This window comes from Myotis lucifugus, unplaced genomic scaffold (genome assembly GCF_000147115.1).
Source record: "Myotis lucifugus unplaced genomic scaffold, Myoluc2.0 scaffold_4, whole genome shotgun sequence".
NCBI classification, from domain to species: Eukaryota; Metazoa; Chordata; class Mammalia; order Chiroptera; family Vespertilionidae; genus Myotis; species Myotis lucifugus.
This window is the reverse complement of record NW_005871052.1, coordinates 9,964,601-9,984,834: the sequence shown is the minus strand read 5'-3', so window position 1 is coordinate 9,984,834 and position 20,234 is coordinate 9,964,601. Positions and strand designations below refer to the sequence as shown.

At 42.6% G+C, this 20,234-nt stretch overlaps 1 protein-coding gene and 1 pseudogene across 1 annotated transcript in view; both read right to left on the bottom strand.

Annotated features, from left to right (window-relative positions):
* Positions 1 to 4,537: 4,537 nt before the first annotated feature.
* Positions 4,538 to 4,693, bottom strand: LOC111823037 (annotated as a pseudogene).
* Positions 4,694 to 7,115: 2,422 nt separating this feature from the next.
* The window catches only part of MSN (moesin), an 83,923-nt gene continuing 70,804 nt past the window's right edge, over positions 7,116 to 20,234 (bottom strand). Inside the window, exons 4-13 of the mRNA XM_006082847.3 lie at positions 19,442 to 19,716; positions 17,979 to 18,062; positions 17,111 to 17,257; positions 16,025 to 16,121; positions 14,953 to 15,116; positions 13,127 to 13,257; positions 12,711 to 12,871; positions 10,966 to 11,058; positions 10,389 to 10,613; positions 7,116 to 9,286 (exon numbers count right to left, since the gene is read on the bottom strand). Coding sequence (XP_006082909.2) covers positions 9,122 to 9,286; positions 10,389 to 10,613; positions 10,966 to 11,058; positions 12,711 to 12,871; positions 13,127 to 13,257; positions 14,953 to 15,116; positions 16,025 to 16,121; positions 17,111 to 17,257; positions 17,979 to 18,062; positions 19,442 to 19,716 — 1,542 coding nt within the window. The 3' untranslated portion in view covers positions 7,116 to 9,121. The remainder of the gene's footprint in view (positions 9,287 to 10,388; positions 10,614 to 10,965; positions 11,059 to 12,710; positions 12,872 to 13,126; positions 13,258 to 14,952; positions 15,117 to 16,024; positions 16,122 to 17,110; positions 17,258 to 17,978; positions 18,063 to 19,441; positions 19,717 to 20,234) is intronic.

Here is a 20,234-nt window from a genome sequence, read left to right as displayed (position 1 = left end):
CCTTGACTCAGAGATGTTGTGAAGATAACATGAGGTAATAACTCTAAAGCCCACAGAATAGTGTCTGGCATAGAGTAAGCACTTAGTAAACGTTACTTATAATTTTTATTGCAAAGGCATGTAGATATTAGCAAGTCTGAGATGTTAAGGAACTGGAAAGTTTCTACTATACCTGGAATGTAAAGTGCATGGGATACACAGATGATAAATAGTGAAAGAAAAGACAAGTCAAATTATGAAGAGTCATAAATGCTTTTTAGGTTCAAGAAGGGAATGAGTGTTCTCAGAGAGCAACAAATTTGGAGGCCTCCATTTCAACTCTAGAAAGGAATCTGGAAGTTGTGTTGTCTGTTTCCATAGGATCTTGACTAAAAGCTTCAAAAATCGTCACCTGTGCAAATACATGAAAGGTGGGAATGGAACTTTCTTTAGGAAGAGGATAGGAAGCAAAGAATCTGAGACAGACACTAAGAGTGCCCCATGGTAGACTGTGTATTGGTCTGAGGCAGAGGTAGGAAACAGTTCATGGTCAAGTCCTGCCATTGTGACTGTGGACAAGTGCCTTTGATTCTTGGGCCTCAATGTCTCACTCTATTAAATGAGGAGGAAAGATTAAAACCAGGAATCTCTTCTAGTGCTTCCTGTTAAGTCCTTATAATTAAGGAATATAGGAAAGCAGATAAGGGAGCACTACTCCTGGATAGCAGAGAAGGCCCATAGAAAAATCAGGAAGCAAGTTCTAGACCAGGGGTGGGCAAACTTTTTGACTCTAGGGCCACAATGGGTTCTTAAACTGGACCGGAGGGCCGGAACAAAAGCATGGATGGAGTGTTTGTGTGAACTAATATAAATTCAAAGTAAACATCATTACATAAAAGGGTACGGTCTTTTTTTTTTTTTTTAGTTTTATTCATTTCAAACGGGCCGGATCCGGCCCGCGGGCCGTAGTTTGCCCACGGCTGTTCTAGACCCACATCTGCCCAACTGCTTGTGTAACCTTAGACAAGTCCCTTCTTTCTCTGAGACTCCATCTGTACCAGGAAAGTGTTGGTCTACTCTATATTCTAGAGCAGTGGCTTTCCAAGTGTGGTCCATGGAACAGAAGCATTAGTAGCCCCTGGGAACTTGTTAGGCAAATTCTCAGGCTCTACTTCAGCCAACTAAATCAGAGGCTTTGGAGGTGGAGCCCAGTAATCTGTTTTAAGAAGTTTTCTTCTTCTTTTTTTATTGTTTAAAGTATTACAAATAGTAGTACATATGTCTCCTTTTTTCCCCAATTGACCTTCTCCCAGCCTCCCCTATCCCCTGGCACATGCCCTCACCCCCCTCCCAGTGCCTTGCGTCCATTGGTTATCCTTATATGCATGCATACAAGTCCTTTGGTGTAACCGAAGGACTTGTTTTAAGAAGTTTTAATCACAGTTCTGGCAGAGAGCGCAGTGAGAAGCAAAGCGCAGCCTTCTCCTCTGGGCTCCTTCGGGGTCCTCCAGGCCCCTCCATGGCCCTCCTACCTGGCCGGCGAGTGAATTGGGGGCCCGGGGATGGGCAGCGGGCTCTGTCCTGCAGACCCAGAGCCCTTCCTGCGGTTGCCCACTGGCCAGGCCCAGTCTTGGGAGCAGCAGCGAACCTCTCTCCCCACCCCCACCTCCATCTCTGTGACCTGATGACGGTGGCCTCCCCCAGGCGCATCCTGTGGACAGCAGGGTCTCCAGGCCTAACCTTCCGGGGCCTAAGCGGAGCCTCTGCCAAGCTACCATGACAAGCCCCAGGACAAGACCAGGTGTTCTGTCACTGAAGTGGTGAAGGAGGGAGAAGAGGAAGGGTGAAGGGAAGGGCTCTTTGCTAATATCTCCATACCTAGAAGAAAGTTTTAGGTTATAACTATAGGTCTATATGCATTTTTATAAAATTCCTGTGTTTATTGTAGACAAGGTTCTTTCTTTATTTTGCAACTTTGGAGCTTTTTAGATGTCCTGAGGTGACAATGTCTGATAAAAAGTAGAGCTAGTGAATTAACCAATTTGTAAATATCTTTTTGTTATAATTGTTAGAAAAGAGGCATCTTGGACATGGAGTTGTCAAACCATCTCAGAAATGGACATCGGGATTTGTTCATGCGAGGGGTGTGAGTGGATGTGTTCATATTCACATTGTGGTGATAACCACTGATGTGCATGCATCTCTTTGGGCTGTTCTATAGGAATATGTTAAGTACTTCAGTCAAAACTTGCTTCCCTGCTAATATTTTAAATTATAAATCATAATTCTCTTATAGAAGCATTATACTTTGTGTACTCTTGCTTTGGGTCTCATTTAAAATGAAATATTAAGAGAATCCAGTATTTTATTATTTTTTTAAATTTCTTTCTCTTTTTTGGACTTTTTTTTATTGATTAAGTTATTACGTATGTGTCCTTATCCACACATTACCCTCCATCCCCAACACTCATGTCCTCACCCCCCTGTTGTCTGTGCCTATTGGCTAGGCCTATATGCATGCATATAAGTCCTTTGGTTGATCTCTCCCCCTTACCCCCACCCTCCCCTACCTTCCCTCTGAGGTTTGACGGTCTGATCGATGCTTCTCTGTCTCTGGATCTGTTTTTGTTTATCAGTTTATGTTGTTCATTATATTCCATAAATGAGTGAGATCATGTGCTACTTATCTTTCTCTGACTTATTTCACTTAGCATAATGCTCTCCAGTTCCATCCATGCTGTTGCAAATAGTAAGAACTCCTTCTTTTTTACAGCAGCATAGTATTCCATTGTGTAGATGTACCACAGTTTTTTAATCCACTCATCTACTGATGGGCACTTAGGCTGTTTCCAAATCTTAGCTATAGTGAATTGTGCTGCTATGAACATAAGGGTGCATATATCCTTTCTGATTGGTGTTTCTAGTTTTTTGGGATATATTCCTAGAAGTGGGATCACTGGGTCAAATGGGAGTTCCATTTTTAGTTTTTTGAGGAAACTCTATACCAGTGATGGCGAACCTATGACACACGTGTCAGAGGTGACACGCAAACTCATTTTTTTGGTTGATTTTTCTTTGTTAAATGGCATTTAAATATATAAAATAATTATCAAAAATATAAGTCTTTGTTTTACTATGGTTGCAAATATCAAAAAATTTCTATATGTGACACGGCACCACAGTTAAGTTAGGGTTTTTCAAAATGCTGACACACCGAGCTCAAAAGGTTCACCATCACTGCTCTATACTGTTCTCCACAGTGGCTGCACCAGTCTGCATTCCCACCAGCAGTGCACGAGGGTTCCTTTTTCTCCACATCCTTGCCAGCATTTGTCCTTTGTTGATTTGTGGGAATGCAATATTTTAATTGTAACTTTGTGAATATCTTTTATCTAGAGGTCTGTTGCTATTTTTGTCCTTTATGAAATTTTTGTCACCAAGTAAGGCAGGATTACATTTTCTTCCAGATTGAGTTGGTGTAGGGTATTCTTGGTTATCAAAATACTCATACCTTTGGGACTTTGAAATGGTAAATATTCATGATGTGTGAGAAAGCATGATACATTACTGTGCCATCTTAATTACATAAAAATGGAAGCTTAGTTGTGTAGATACACAGGACTTAAGACACGTCAGACTGCAAACTGCTTGTGATTATGGATGGCTTTGTCTTTGCTTGTGTTTTTCAGTTTCCTATATATGTACATGTTAACTTTGAAAAACTAAATGTTACTTTAAAGCCTAAAAAAACAGAATTTTTAATCAGTAATTCTGATACACACTAAAATTTGAGAAGCATTGTTCTAGATATTTTCAAACTTTTGCAGTGAGGGAGCCACCTGTTTTTTCTTTCCTTATTTGAGTTGTAAGTTACATACAACGGGATGTTTTTTACAAGTTTATATCCTGTAACCCCCACACAAACCAAGGCTATTTTCAAGACCCCAGAAGGTTGTCTTATATCCATTTCCTGTCCATTCCTCCCACCCCAGCTCCAGACACCATGTCTGCTCTAGAATTCCATATAACTGTAATTATACAATGTTCTCTTTTGTGTCTGCCCTTTTTTGTACAATCTAATGTGTTGAGATTCACCCATATCATTGTTGTATGCATCAGTAGTTCTTTACTTCTATTGCTGAACAATATAGCATTGTATGAATATACTGTAATTTTGTCCATTTTCTAGTTGATGGGTATTTTGTTGTTCCCAGATTGGAACTACTGCAAATAGTACTGCTATTTCCTTTGGTGCACAGAAGCACTCATTGCTCTTGGATATATATTTAGGAGCACCTCCCCCTTTTTAATTAAATATATTTTTTAGATCATTATAGATTCATATGAATTTATAATAAGTAATAGAGAGATCTCATGTACCTTTTACTCGGTTTCCCCCAATGGTAACATCTTGCAAACTATACTCCCATATCACAAACAAGATATTGACATTGATACAGTCAAGATAACAATATCACTGCAAGGATCCCTCATATTATTCTTATAGCCACACCTACTTTTCACACCTCACCCCCTTTCCTTAACTACTCACAACCTGTCCTATTCTCCATCTTTATAACACTGTCATTTCAAAAATGGAGAATTCTGAGAAGTGGATAACAATGTTATAGTGGCTTAAAAGAACACATATTTATTTATTACCTAGAGGTAATAAATACTACACTTGATCTTAGCCAAAAGGCCGAGAAGCGATAGAGGTAATAAATAGATAGAAGTCCAAATTAGGCTTAAATTCAGCTTAAACAAAGATTTTGGCAGTACTGTGTTCCTTCTGGAGATTCTAGGGGAGAATGCTTTTCCCAGTTTGTAAAGGCTACTTGCATTATTGTTTTATGTCCTCGTCCTTCATCTTCAAAGCTAGCAGCATAGCATCTTCAAATCTGATTCTGACCCTCTCTCATCATTTAAGGACCCCTGTGATTGCAATAGACCAGGGGTGGACAACCTTTTTGTAAGTGTGTGCCAAGACCAGCAAAATCTCTGACTCAAAATTCTTTTGCGTGCCAACCCTAATTTTTTGAGAACATGTTACGCCTACTTGATATCTCTTAAGGTGTATGTATGTGAAGAACCTTGAAGAAATAATATTCATTCGAGTGACAAAAACACAGTATATGATGATGAAAATTACATTTATTTTTTAATGTATACATGTACACTGATAGTCCGACAGAAAACTTTGACTCCGTTTGATATTATCAGTGGGACTTTTGCTGCCGAGGGAAACATAGAAATTTATCCCCCTTACGTTAGTACCAGTAGGCAAAGCGAGAGAGAAGGTTTCATTTTTATAGAGTGAAATTTTGAATAAGTAGGTGAGGCGGTTGTCTTGTCAATGAAAACCCGTTGCGTCTGAGGCTGAAACCAAAACACTGGTCAGATCTAGGAAGGTAGGGAGAGTTAAGGCAGAGGCATAGAAATTGCTCTTCCCCTCTCTCGTCAATCCATGTCTATGGTCTTTAAGATAATTTGTTATGTAAAATTATTTATTTATCTAAGATTCACCTACACTGAATTTATCTGAAAAATAAAAAAGTCGATATTAAGAAAAAAATTGTAAATGGAAGATTATAAGAGAGGGTTTCGCGTACCAGCAAAAGTTACTGGCGTGCCATGTTTGGCACACGTGCCAGGGGTTGCCCACCCCTGCAATAGACCCACTTGGATAATCCAGCATCATCTCCCTATCTTAAAATCCTTAATCACATCCCCAAATCCCTTTTGTCACATAAAGTAATGTATTCACAAGTTCCATTATTAGAATATGGATACCTTTGTGGAGCCATTATCCTGCTTATCACATCCATCTTCCTGGAAGCAGAAAGTCCCTATGTCTTCCTCTTTAAAAAATAATTAATTACAGATATATAGCCCCACATACAAAGCATACAAAAGACATCCTCTGGTTGAAGTTGGAGGGAACTTAAAGCTTCTTCATTCCACAATACAACAAAAGTTGGGACCATAATTAGCAGAAATTCCTAAGCCCCTCCCTAGAATTCTATTTGCTACCTTAAAATTGAAGTATATCCTATTCCCAGTGCATGCCCATCCTCTGTTGGGAATGGTAGGGAGAAAATATAGCATAGTGGTTAAGAGCACAGGTTCATGAACTAGACTGCCTGTGTTCATCTCCTGACTCTACTATTTCTAATCTCTGTAACCTTGGACAAATTAATTCATCTTATTGGGCCTCAGTTTCTCCATCTGTAAAATGGGATAAAATACTCTATGTTCAGAGCAGTGGGTCCCGAGTTTTTCAGCACCTTATAACCATCAAATACTATACTGAAGCATGATTATAATTTGATCTGAGGACATGATCTGGGCTTTGGAATCTTTAAAATTCTAATGTGCAGTCAAGTTTGGAACCTCTGCCTTAAAAGATTATAAGAATTTAGGCTCAAAGAATATGTAATTCACTTTTCCTTGCAAGTACTGGCCTACCAAAAAGGGCTGGTGAGAGAGTGTGCCAGGTTCAAAATGTCCTGGAAGGCTTATATGAGTCTCAATTTCTTCATCTTCAAAATCAGGATAAACATATATAGGCAACAAAGTTGACATGTTTTATAAACCATAAATACTGCCTAGCAGCTTTTGTACATACATAACAACCCACCCTCACTTTATACCCCACTCTACACCACCTTTTGCAACACGGCTCAAGGTAATTTATCTGACCTTCATTGGCACTTCAATAAATGAAGGTAGTAGGAGGTCAGCAAGCCTAGAGGCCTTGCTGACAAGGAGGCAAGACAGGGCTTGAACACAGGAATAGTAGTTCAGAGATAAAAACCACCCCCTCAAAACAGCCCAAAAGCCCCAATACTAAGCAAGCCTAAGAAACATTACATTGACCATGTGCAGGGTCCACCTACACTGGAAAAGTTGGCCTGCAGCTATGAAAAGGACAGGCTATTAAGCTAGACAGTCCTGTGCTCTTGGGCAGTAATTCTACTTCATGGCCATTCGTTACTCTACATGAGGATAGTCATATCCATTCCCCATAGGACTAAAGTGAGAATGAAATGAGACCAAGGATTGTGGTCTACAGAGTGAAAATTATAGTGAAGTGTCTTATAGTCACCCACTCAGGCTAGAAAGAAACATCAAGTCACAGTGAAGTCTTCCTAAATTTTATTGGCAATGAAATAGAACATGGATTGAGCATAAACCCCTCCAAAAAAACACAACAATTTTTAAAAACCTCAAAAATACATACCCCAAAACCTGAATACAAAATCTAACTTTTCTCCCCAGCCTCCCTGGGGGTGCGTTACTGATCTTAAGGCAGCTAGATTGCCCCACAATTACAGGTTTAAATTTAGCCAATCTACGGCATATTACCAAGAAAGTGTCAATATAATTCACAGCAATGCACATAAAACTCCCCAAGGTCAAGCGGGAGTAGGGAAAAGGGGGGAGGGATCAAAACCATGGGCTCTGGGCTAGGGACACTGCATGCAGGGACAGTATGCCCCTTGTGGACTGAACTCTGGGGAGAAGGCAAAAAAAGGAGCAATAAAACCAAATGCCAAGTACTTTAAGAATGGATTGTATGACCTACAGTGACAGGTGATATCACTAATACTGAAAGCTCCTTACGTTAATGTTTCTGGCAAAATATTTTTTTATAATATAGTATATGCTTCCCAGATGTGGGAGTGGTAAGGGAATTTGGCCAAAATGACTCTGCTCCGACCTTCAAAGGATTCATTAGCAAGACATGCAGAAATTAATATTGAGTTAGATGCCACTAGAATGTATAATACTGGTAGAATAAAAAAGAACACTCATGAAACAGAGAGAAGGAAGTGGCTACTCCTGAGTTGAGAGTCAGGGGTAGGACTGTGAAAGGGACCAGGCCAGAGCCCCCAATAGTTCTCTGGTTTACAGCTCCAAGGGTCAGCACAACTGGTGGCAAGATCTGGGTTAGAGATTTGTTAAACATAGGCAGGTCCCAGTCACCAGCTTGGAGGTAGGTGACAGGAAGGGGCTATTAGGCACATGATGGAGTCAAGTAAACTGGGGTTCAGCCCATGGACTTCTCTTACCACACTCAGCTTCTTCTATCCACTCACCAATTGAACCAATTGGCATCAACATCCAGGGCTCACCATACCAAGGTCTGGATGGCCCTGAAGCAGAAGCTGTGGCCCAAGTAGCCCTGATAAGAGAAGTTGCCTGGGACCCATGGCAGGGAAAATATGGAAGCCAGGTGTGAATATTTCCTCCCTCTGGCAAGTCCTAGATAGGGCTGGATGAGTTTTTGGGTAACCACCCCTACTGTTCTAGCAGGAAGGGATTTGAATGAGGAGGAAATCCCAAGAAGGGAGGAGGAACCCAGAATAATAAGGGATACTTGGGCCCATAGAGATAACTTGAAACAAGCGTAGGCTCCCATACGACATTGAGGAAAGGATCTTCTACCCAGCCTTGCCTGGACTGAATGGCAAATAGCCTTCTAAGATGTTAGTAAAGTCTCTTGAAGGCACTGTCTTCCCCATCTCAACCTGGGGAAAAACTGAGTCCCTGAAGTCAAGGACAAGGCTTATTGGGACTGAGTTTATAACAGGCCCAATCTGGGAGGTAGAGAGAATAACTAAACATCTTTATAGCCTCCAATCATTATAAAGCCTAAATAATTCTAGAAGGAATGGACAATTGACATCCTAGAGCATATAGCCAGGGCCCTCCCTCCTTCCCAAAACCCTGTGATGCTCCAATTCATCAAATCACAGGACCCTGAAGAGGGAGTGGTGGGAGCTAGTTTTCAACCTACTCAACACTTGACACCTACAGAACAACAGTAAAAGTAGGGAAGTTTCCCAAATCAAGTGGGAAGTGCCTCTGAGCTGTAGAAGTGGTCTGTTTTAACAAGATAGATCGAATGGGACAGAGAGGGAAAAAAGGGTCCCATTGGCAACAAGGTGAGCTATTTCTCTGTCCAGGGAAATGAGTGAGGGCTGAGGGGCTAGGTTTCATTCCATGGCTACAGTGAACACTTAGCATGACTCCAGGGCTGCTCTAGTTAGTGGCTCCAGCACAGTGTGAGTTAGGCAAGAGTATAGGAGTCTGGGGGCAAAGAAGGGAGGAGGGGTCCCTAGAGGCTAGGTGCCCATTACATGGACTCAAACTCATCTATGCGCTGCTTGGTGTTGCCCTGCCGGATCTGGCGCAGGGTCTTGTATTTGTCTCGGCCCAGTCGCATGTTCTCAGCATGGATCATGTCATTGGCTGTCTTCTTGGACTCATCGAGGGCATTGGCCAGCTCTGAAGTGAGGGCCTGTGAGGATGCATGGGAATGAGAGGTTAATGGCTCCCTCTAATTTTACCTCCCTTTAACCAGTTTTTCCCCTCTTCCCACTCCTCTCTCCCCACTGCTTCCTCCCTCTATCTTCCTCCCCCTCTCTCCTATCTTTCTTCCTTTTCCTCACTTTTTACACGCACACACACACACACACACACACACACACACACACACACATTTTTTAAGAGCCTTTTCTAGCCCTCTTAGGATTGCAGTAGTGCAAGAATAAAAAGGAAAAACAACAACAACAACACAAACTTAGGGGACCAATTGCAGTTGATGACAAATATTCCCTGAGAGTAGAACAATGTACCAAAGATTCAGGTAGAAATTGTGTCAGTTAAGTACTTCTTAAATATAAGAGGTAAACGGAGTATAGGTGGAGGATTAGAAAAAACAAGAGGCCGCTCAGGGTCTGATTAATAAATAAAGAGGTGGCCCTGGCTGGCAGCTCAGCCTGTGCACTGGAAGGTCGTGGGTTTGATTCCTGGTCAAGTGTATGTACCTTGGTTGCAGGTGTTCAATCCCCAACCCAGATCAGGCTGCATGTGGAAGACAACCAATTGATGTTTCTCTCCCTCTCCCATCTCCTTTTTTTTTTATCCTCACCAGAGGACATTTTTTTTTCATTGATTTTTTTTTTTTTTTAGAGAGAGTGGAAAGGGATAAAGAGAGAGAAACATCAATGTGAGAGAGACACATCAACTGATTGCCTCCTACACCTGACCAGGGACAGGGATTGAACAGCAACCCAGGTACATGCCCTTGACTGGGAATCAAACCTGCTCTAACCACTAAGCAACTGGCCAAGGCCCCCCTTCCCGTCCATTCTCTCTAGAAATCAATGGAAAAAATATCCTCATTCCTCAGGTGAGGATTATAAATAAATAAATAAACAAACAAACAAGAGGTACCTCTCATTGAAGCCCTTACTTGGGAAAGGCTCAGGCTCCCATACATCCTTGAGACAGGCTGCTCCACCTACCCCAACCCTCCCTGCCATGAAGATCTAGGGAAGACCATGGGCTACTAAATCAATGCACATAGTCTCCTTGACTCTTTGGCCCTGCCTAGATACCTTCAGGTGCTTCTGCACACGCTCATTCTTCTCTGCTTCAGTGGTACGTTCCTCCTCACTGCGGTCCTTGGCCATGGCGTCAGCTCGCAGGTCAGCACTGGCTTCTGCCCCATTCTCATCCTGCTCATCCTGATCATTTTCGGCAGGCTCTGCCACATGAGGAGTACTCATGGCAGTCTTCAGCTCGGCGCGGGTCTTCTCCAAGTCTTCTTGTACCATCTGAGCCTGTACAATAACAGAGGGAGAGATGGACAAGCAATCAGAACAAGCTAACTCACAGAATCCTATGCATGCCTAGAATGGCCCAGCAGAAGATAGGCATCAGGTAGACCAAGTCATTTCGTCTCCTTGATCCTTAGTTTCCTAAACTATATAACAGGAGCTATTGTACCAATTTCCCTAGAGCATTGAAGAATTCTGGGAAGTTGAGAAAGCCTTGAGCTCCTTCTCCCATAATACCTGCTGTCAAGGAAGGCTCGAAATGGGAAGGAACCCAAACCTAAGGAATCTATGGAACTGGAATCTATGCATGTAGTACTCCTTCCCACAATGCTTTGCTCTGGGCACTCTGTCTTACCTTCTGCTGCCATTCTACAGCCTCACTCTCCTTCTTCTGTCGGGCCATCTCCAGCTGGGAGATCCGAGCTGTCAACTCTGCCATTTCCAAAGCCTATGGATAAATTGGAAGCTTGTGAGAGCTCAGCTTTCTGGTCCTCAGGGCCCAGGTCCCTCCAACCCCAGTTCTCCTGGGGAATCAATGGGGACCCTACTTCTCCCCCTGGACTTGCTTGCTGTCCTGGAGGTTCTTTTTACCACTCATTCTCCAGGAATCCCAGAAGACCACTCCTATTCTCAATCTACTATAGCATGCTAATAACTTCAAATCATTTCATTATAAATCAGAGTTCCCAACCTAGAGTACAGACCCCCTGAAAACAAATAGCATATCATCTGTCTCTTCCTCACCTTTCCAGCTCTCCCTCCCTTCTCATTCCTCAGACCTCCCCCTCTCAGTATTGCCCACAGTGCATTAGAGATCATTGTGTCACTGCCTGAAGTGGCAGACCCTTTCTTGTTATCCTAGAATGCTTAGGGCTCCACTAAGACTCTTCCTAGGTCAAGTATAGGAAAGACACTCAAGTATCACAAGGTAATCTGAATAAGGGGGAAAGCTTATGCATACCCTCACACCTTGAGCAAATCTAGAGAAAATTTCCCCCTGAGAATTAGGTCTTAGTTTCTTGCATTCCCACTGCAAATAGCACAGTGAACAACATATATCAAGGAATTTGGGTCACAGATTGCTAACTTCTGAGTCACAAAACCCTGAAAATTATTAGTAAAGTATTGATGCTCACCTTCCCCTCCTGAAAAAAATGTATAGGTACATATGATTTTAGGGAGCAGACCCTTCAGAGAGGCCAAAAAGGGTTCTCCTTGTTAATCACACTGTATGACCTTTGGGAAGTCTCCTAAACCTCTCTGAGCCCTAATTTCCTTATCTGGACATATATTCCAATATGGGTTAATGCCATGGGGATTTCTGGAAGAGGAATAAGAAAATAAGAGGGAGCCCTAACCGGTTTGGCTCAGTGGATAGAGCGTTGGCCTGCGGACTGAATGGCCCCGGTTCGATTCCGGCCAAGGGCATGTGCTTTGGTTGCGGGCACATCCCCGGTAGGGGGTGTGCAGGAGGCAGCTGATTGATGTTTCTGGCTCTCTATCCCTCTCCCTTCCTCTCTGTAAAAAATCAATAAAATATATATTTTTTAAAAGAAAATAAGAGGGAGCCCTAGCCAGTTTGGCTTAGTGGATAGAGCATCGGTCTGTGGACTGAAGGGTCCTGGGTTCGATTCCAGTCAAGGGCACATGCCTAGGCTGCGGGCTCGGTCCCCAGTGGGGGACGTGCAGGAGGCAGCCAATCAATGATTCCCTCTCATCATTGATGTTTCTATCTCTCTCTTCCTCTCCCTTCCTCTCTGAAATCAATAAAAATATATTTTAAAAAAAAAGGAAAAAGGGAAAGTTGTAACACACATTAGGTAGTCAAGTGGGAATCCCTTCTTCTTCCTCTCTTTCCTTTGTCAACTCATCAGCTCAGATCCCCAAGGGCTAAGAAAATAGAATAAAAGTAAGGATTAGTTAGGGAAGACTGCTTGCAAAGGTTTCTGGTCCACACCAGTGACTTAGCTTGCTTCTGAATTAACTATTTGCTTGAGGCCCTGCTGGAAAGAGCCCTATAGGCAGATGTAACTGTGAATAGGTAGTCAGAGAGGGAAGAAAACTCAGGTCCTTCAATCCCAGCTCATTTTTTAGTTTTACCAGTTGCTCCTGGGTCTTCTTCTGGTCCCGAGAAGCCTGCAGCAGAGCCAGCTTGGCCTCTTCAGCATCTTGACGCTCTTTGGCCAGTTTTTCAGCCTCACTCTGGGCACGTTTCCGCTCCTGTTCAAGTTCCAGAGCCCTACGGGTCTGTTCTTCCAGTTCTTGGAAGAGAAAATGGGGGAAAGGAGGTGAAGAGTGCAGAGATAAGAGACACCTAGCTTCTTTCTTAGAAATGTTTCATACCAGGGCACAGCTGGCAGAAAGTTCTGGACACTCTTTTCCTATCCCATACTTTATCTATTCTGTAGCCATATGTGGATTATGTGGCCTGAGTCTGCAGCTCAGGCAGAAGGGTCTCCAGCTCATAGAGTTAGGCTCTGGAAAAACCTACTCTTTAAGGTGACACCAAGTCTTACCTTGCTGAGCCTTCTTAGTCTGTTCCTCAATCTGCTTCAGCTTCTCCATCAGTTCCTCCTTCTCTCGTTCAATCTTTTCCTTCTCCTTTTCTGCCATCTCACGCTTCTTCTTCTCATTTTCCAGCAGAGCACTAGAAAGAGAAAGAAGGGATTAAACAGGATAGCAAGGTCACAAGGATGCATTGGTATCCCCAAGGTTCCCAGGCCCTGGACCCTCAGTCCCCACCCATTTAACTAGGGATCGAGCCCACAACCTGGGGCTATGCCCTTGACCAGAATCAAACTTGTGACCCTTCAGTCCACAGGCTGAGGCTCTATCCACTGAGACATACCGGCTAGGGTGTCAGCAATTTTTTAAAGAATAAATGTGTTGCCGAAACCGGTTTGGCTCAGTACATGGTGTCATTTTCCAGCCTACTGGATTAGAAGCCTCCTGAAGTTCCAAGCCCTTTTTTTATGAAATGTATAGATCCCCAGTAGGAGATGTGCAGGAGGCAGCTGATCGATGTTTCTCTCTCATCGATGTTTCTAACTCTCTAAGGTGATATTAACATAAAATAAAATTAACCATTTAAAAGCAAACAATTCTGTGTCATTTAGTACTTTTATAATGGTATATAATTACTACCTCTATCTAGTTCCAAAATATTTTCATCACCCCAAAGTGAAAACCCACACCCATTAAGTAGTTTTTCCCCATTTCCCCTCCCCAAGACCCTGAACACCACCTGCATTCTGTGTCTATAGATTTAATTATTTTGGATATTTCATATAAATTGAATCATACAAAATGTGACTTTTTGTGTCTGGTTTCTTCCACCTAGCATGTTTTAGAGGTTCATCTATATTTATAGTTTCTATCAGTACTTCATGCCTTTTTATGGCTGAATTATATTCCATTGTATGGGTATATAATTTATTCATTCATCCACTGATAGACATTTGGGCTGTTTTCACCTTATGGCTAGTGTAAATAATACTACTATGAACATGTGTACATGTTGTTGTTTGAAAACCTGTTTTGTATTCTTTTGAATAGGAGTGGAATTATGGGATTATATAGACATTCTATGTTTAACTTATTGAGAAATCACCAAACTCTTTTTTCATAGCAGCTGAACCATTTTACATTCCCACCAGCAATGTATATGAGTTCCAATTTCTCTACTTCCTTGCCAGCAGCTGTTATCTTCTGTTTTTATTATATCCATATTAGTGAGTATGAAGTGGTACCTCACTGTGGTTTTGATTTACAATTCCCTAATGACTAAAGATGTTTTCATGTGCCTGTTGGCCATTTTCATATCTTCATTGGAGAAATGATTACCTAGGATCTCAAGATGCAGATTCTGAATCAATAGGTATGGGATAAAGTCTCAGATTCTACCTTTCTAACAAGTTCCCAAGTTGATGCTGATGGTGGCTCTACCAAATTCCGCTCAAAAAACCCCTGTATAGTCTCGGTTTAAATGTGTATAGAGCCTTCTGCTATTGTCACTTTACTGATCAGATAGCCTGAAACAACCCAGAGTTTGCCTAGAAGAGCAATGGCATGAGGATCATAGATAATGGGGGACTATGAAATGACTCTCCTTCCTATGAGCCTCTGAAATCCTAATTCTGATGCCTGCTTCTTGGAGGGGGTGTCATCATTGTACAATAGAGTGCACTCTCGTTCTCTCTCTCTCTCTCTCTCTCTCTCTCTCGGCCCTCCCCCAGTTCCAGGATGACTTCATGTCTGTCCTGCTTTTAGCAGACTAGACTTGGCAATTTAGATAGGTTTCTTTGGCCTGGTCCTGGTCCCACTCCATCTCCACATCACTTACCGCTCCATCTGCTTCTGGTGCTTCTCCTCCCGGGCCTGTGCCTTCATCTGCTGCACCTCAATGGTGTCTGGCTTGCGACGGCGCATGTATAGCTCATGGTTCCCCATGCACAGGGCCAAGATCCGTTTATTAATCCGCAGCCGGGGAGCATAGAAGACAAAGTCCTGGTGGGAAACCAGAAATTAGAAAAAGTTTGGAGGGATTGATAAAGGTGAACTTCTCTAAGTCCAAAAGCACTGGAAAGATAATTAACTAAATGTTACATTACATATGATGATGCTAATTACCAGAATGGTGAAGTTACTTGCCCAGGGTCAAAAAGCAGTTTAGTGGCAGACCCAGAACTACAACCCAGGCTTGACTCTGAAATCAGTGCTCTTTGAACTAAGCACAATTTCTTTCAAACTATACATCCTAAAATACCCTCAATCTAGTTGTAAAATACCCTCAATCTAGTTGTAAGTCAGGAATTGATTTTATCTTCTAATTAGGGATCCTTCTTGGTCTCAGGGGCCTCTCTTTGAGGCCCAATAATCCCTTCAAAATACACTGATGAGTGTAGTATGTATGGGTGGCTGGACTGTTTACAGTTGTGAGTACACAAAATAAAGAGTTTATTCTTGACTTTTTATGAATTATTGTATTATTTTTCATAGGAACAACTATAAATCTACTTTTGCCACCTATATAGCAACAGTTTCCACTTTCTGGGGCCTACAGGCTTTAAAAGATAAGATAGGATATACTCTTTGTTTTCACCCAGAGCCCCAGGGCAGCAGAAGACAGTGTCTAAGAGGCAGCACTTAGACTGCCTGTGGCTCTCCCTCACCCATGTTTCTCCTGAAACATAGGTAGCAGGATGGCACAAGGCACAGGATGCCTCCAAACCATTTCTTGGCATCAACATCCCTTTCCATCACCAACCTCCTTTTGTGCCTCCTGTACACACATACACACACACACACACACACACACACACACCAGAAAGGGAGAGGAAACTATAATTACATGATTACTTCTAGCATTATCCCTTGGCAAGTACGTGTCTTGGCCAGTTGGAGGAATCACTTACCGGGGCTTTTTTGTCAATGGGCTTAATGACAAATTTCTTGTCATTGAAAGAGATGTTCCTGATTTCACTCCACGGGAAGCCTATCTTGGGAGTCAGTCTGTAGAAATGGAGACGAAGAACATCAGGACAAGGGCAAAACAAGAAGGACATAGAGGGTTGGTGCCTTGCCAACTTCTCCTTTCAGGAGGTAGGTTCATTGCCTGCTCAGCCAATGTCATGACATGCCACCAGGTCAGTTTGTCAGCATTGAGGCTACACAAAGGACCTCCCAATACTACAACCAACACATTACTCTTTGTCCCAATCTCTCAGATTTGTTTTATTATATGTGTTGTGTGGCATGGACCTTGTAATAGAATCCCCACTCCTATTTAACTGGGACTCTTCCATCCAGGTTGTAAAAGTTGGGGAGAAAGTAAATAATGAGATCCAAGATTCAGAAGTTACGTGGAACAATAATCTATTGATCTGCATCCTCAACAAGAGCAGACCACAGGGGAAAAAATAAGCAAATAAGACAAGGTTGTAGCGAGAGAGTTTATAGGCCAAAAGGCACTTACTCATTATATAGGGATTGGATTAATTATAAATCCTGACAAAGTAGGTTCTAGGCCAGTGTTGTCCAACAGAAATATAATAAGAGCCACATGTTCTGGTAGCCACTTAAAAATCGGTAAAAATAAACCGGTGAAATTAACTGTTATAACAGTTCATTTAACTCAGTATATTCAAAATACTATCATTTACAAATGCAAAGCAATATTTCAAAAAATATTAATGAGACATTTTACATTCTGCTTTTTATACTAAGTCTAAGTCTGGTGTGTAGTTTATATTTACAGCACATCTCAATTCAGAGTAGTCACATTTCAAATGCTCAGTAGCCACATGTAGTCATAGTGAATAGTGCAAGTCTAGTCAATGCAAGATTTAAAGGCCTGAGGGAGGTTATGCAATTATCTGGGCTGGTCTAAACTAGGTAGAAAAAGAACTACCCAGGTGGGACCTAGAAGGTACAGTCTTACTCGCTGGTGAGCTCTAAATGCCAGAGTGGTCCAAATAATCTAAGAGACTTCTGAGATATACCTGTCATTCTGCTCATAGATGTTGAGACCCAGAGCATCCACTCCCAGCCACAGCTCTGAGCCTTTCTTGTTTTTGATGCTGAAGTAGTTCACACCATACATCTCCAGGTCCTGGGCAATCTTCAGATACTCCAGGACAGCATCCTCCCTAAACAACAGAGTGGGAGGTTACAGAGGGAAGCCTGTGAATCAGGCCTAGGGAGAGAAAGCCTATCTGCTCTGCATTTTTGACAAGTATCTTGCCAATAGGGATGCAAAAGGGGATGGAAGGTGAGCAGATGATGGTAAACAGAACACAACATGAAGCCTGAGGTCTGAAGTTCCCAAGGGGAAATAAGGGTAGGCTGAACCTTGCATGTTAGCTGCCATAGCATGCAGCTAACATTTCCTAGCATGTTAGCTGCCATAGAATCCTCTTTTACAGGCATGCTCTTAGGAGAGCCCAGATGGAATGCTGATGGCAAAATAACAAGATTTGTTCCTCAACTAGAGAGCCTCCAAGTGGTTTGCCATGAAAGAGCTCATTCCCTGTTTCTTTTTTGGGGAGGAGCCCCTAGTGGCCCACATGCTCCCTAAGGACCCCAAGGGCCCCTCCATTTCTTTATGATCAAAACTATTTGGGCTATCAGTTGCTATCATTCACAAAATAATATAGCTTTATACTGGTTCTGATTAGCCTTCTATATATTTCTAAATTACCCTGTACACTGCATTTCTCTCTTTCAATCTCTCTCTCTCTCTCTCTCTCTCTCTCTCTCTCTCTCTCTCTCACATCCTCCAGTGTTCCCCCAGTTCTCTGCCTCTTATGCCTGCAGAGCCATTCTCTCTGCAGGAGCAGTGGAAGCTCACAGTTGCTAGGTCAGGCTTACCTGAGCATGCCCCGATGTTCCTCATGCCACACCTGGATCCGTTCCTCCCACTGGTCCTTGTTGAGCTTGTGTTGCTCCAGGACCCTGGAAAGAAAATGGGTATTGAGTAGTTTAAAGCACAAAGCCCAAATTACAGGTGTTAAGGAAAGCCCACTTATCTCTCTAAGGGTTTGATGTAAAGGGGTTGTAGAGTCAGCCCACTGAGGTCACACTGGAAGCAGACTGAAATTACAGCAGGAGGTATTAATTAGACATAAGGAACTGCCTGAGAGGTAGAAAAGATACGAGAATGAGGGACCAAGAAAAACAATTGGAACACTTTCCTTCATACCTTTAACAGAAAATCCAATAATGTGCTGTGTTCCCCAAGCAGAGCAGTAATGTATCAAGAGTCTGTGCTGGTTTGTGGGGCTTAAAGTAGGGATGGGCCTCACAGAGGCCTGCACACTCTCTTCTAGATCCTTGTGGAACCAGTAGTGTGTTTGTGAGAATATTGCTCAGGGATTTGATCACAGCCTGTGGCTTTAGAACAGAGAACTAAGCTCAAATGGCTTTGAAAAAAACTGACAGGCTCAACCTCTCAAATCTACTAGATCATAAATAAGGTTTGTTTCAAACACCATTTCAGACATCATGGCAGCGACTCATGGAGTCGCTGGGCACACAGGTGGAGTCCCAGGGCACAAGCAATATCCCTAATACCTTCAGGTAAGTTGTACATATGCCACAGTTCCAATGTGGTGGAGGCTCCCAGAATGAAGCAGAATTTTTACTTCCAATCCCAAAAAGCCTATGAAAATGGTCATTGAATACAGTGGGGGGAAAATCCAGGGTTAAAAATTCAAGAGACTAGGATTCCAGGTCCAGCTCTGCCTCAAATGAGCTGTGGATATTGAGCAAGTACCTTTGCACCTGTTTCCTTAACCAGGAAATAAGGATAATGCCTACCTTATTTTGTATAATGTTGTGATGCTAAAACAAACATAATGAATTTTTAGATCATTCAACTGTGAAGTTTACAAAAGCCAAAAGCTCTGGACACTGATAATCAATATTAAAGGACTGTTTGAGCTACCATATCCCTGTCTTGCACAGTTCTCTCTCTCCCCCTATGAACCTGATATAAGAGGTCTAAATCAGTGAAAAGGATTGAGAAAAATGGAACCAAGGACAATAGAAAATCAATCCATCTCTGGTTCTCAATAAAAGAACCAGTTTCCAGGGTAATGAAGTTTTGTAATCAGGCAAATGAAATTGGGGGAGCTTTTTATTTTGAGAGCCCAAGAAATAACAACAGGGTATGGTGCTATAAGCAAATGTCTCTCTCTGACTACCATAATGTCATGGTCTTCAGACAGACTCTAGGTGGGAGGAACAGATCTGACAGCCCCTGTGTAATAGGAATTGGTCAGCCTTAGGCCACAGGCCCTCTGGCCAGGGCAGATAGCCAGTCACAACCTTACCTCTGTGGAAGCAACTTGTCCCCTGCCAAGTAACCAGACTTGTGAACTTCCTTATTGAAGTCACCATACTTGGATTGGACAGCATAGGAGGCCAGCAGCACGGCAGTCTCAGGTGGGCAGTAAATATCATCATTGAGAATGCCCTCCTTTACTTGCAGGAAGAACAGGCGCTGTGTGATATCCTGGATCAATTCTTCAGATACATCCTCAGGGTAGAATTTGGCCCGGAACTTGAAGAGCAGGGGGCTTTCCTTCCGCACATCCTGGGCAGTCACCTGGGAGCAGCAAGGAGTTATGGGTTCTCAAAAAAAATAGACTGGAGTGGCTTTAGGGTGGGGAGAAGACACTGAAAGGTCATAAATTTGGGTAATCCCAAAGAGCCAGAGGGAAACTCTCCTGGTAATTCAGAAAAGAGACACATTATTTTCATTGGGGACACAATCCCATGTCCACAATTGCTTTCTGATGAGGATTTGTACCTGAAATAAAGATGGTCAAGGGGGGGATGGGGGCGGGCTGGAGGGGGTCAATGGGGGGAAAAGGGGACATATGCAATACTTTCAACAATAAAGAATTATTTTTTAAAAAAGATGGTCATAAGCCCCAAAGCCACCATCATCTGACAATATATCCAACTGCATGCAAATTCTAAAAGGATACCTAAGAAAGCACCTCTTTTAAGGCTCCTCCAACTCCATAAATTAGCAAACGAAAGACCAGGATACATGACTAAGGCCTGGGAATTGGCTAGGTAAGAGAACAAATTAGGTTGCCTTTTAAACCTGAAATTGGC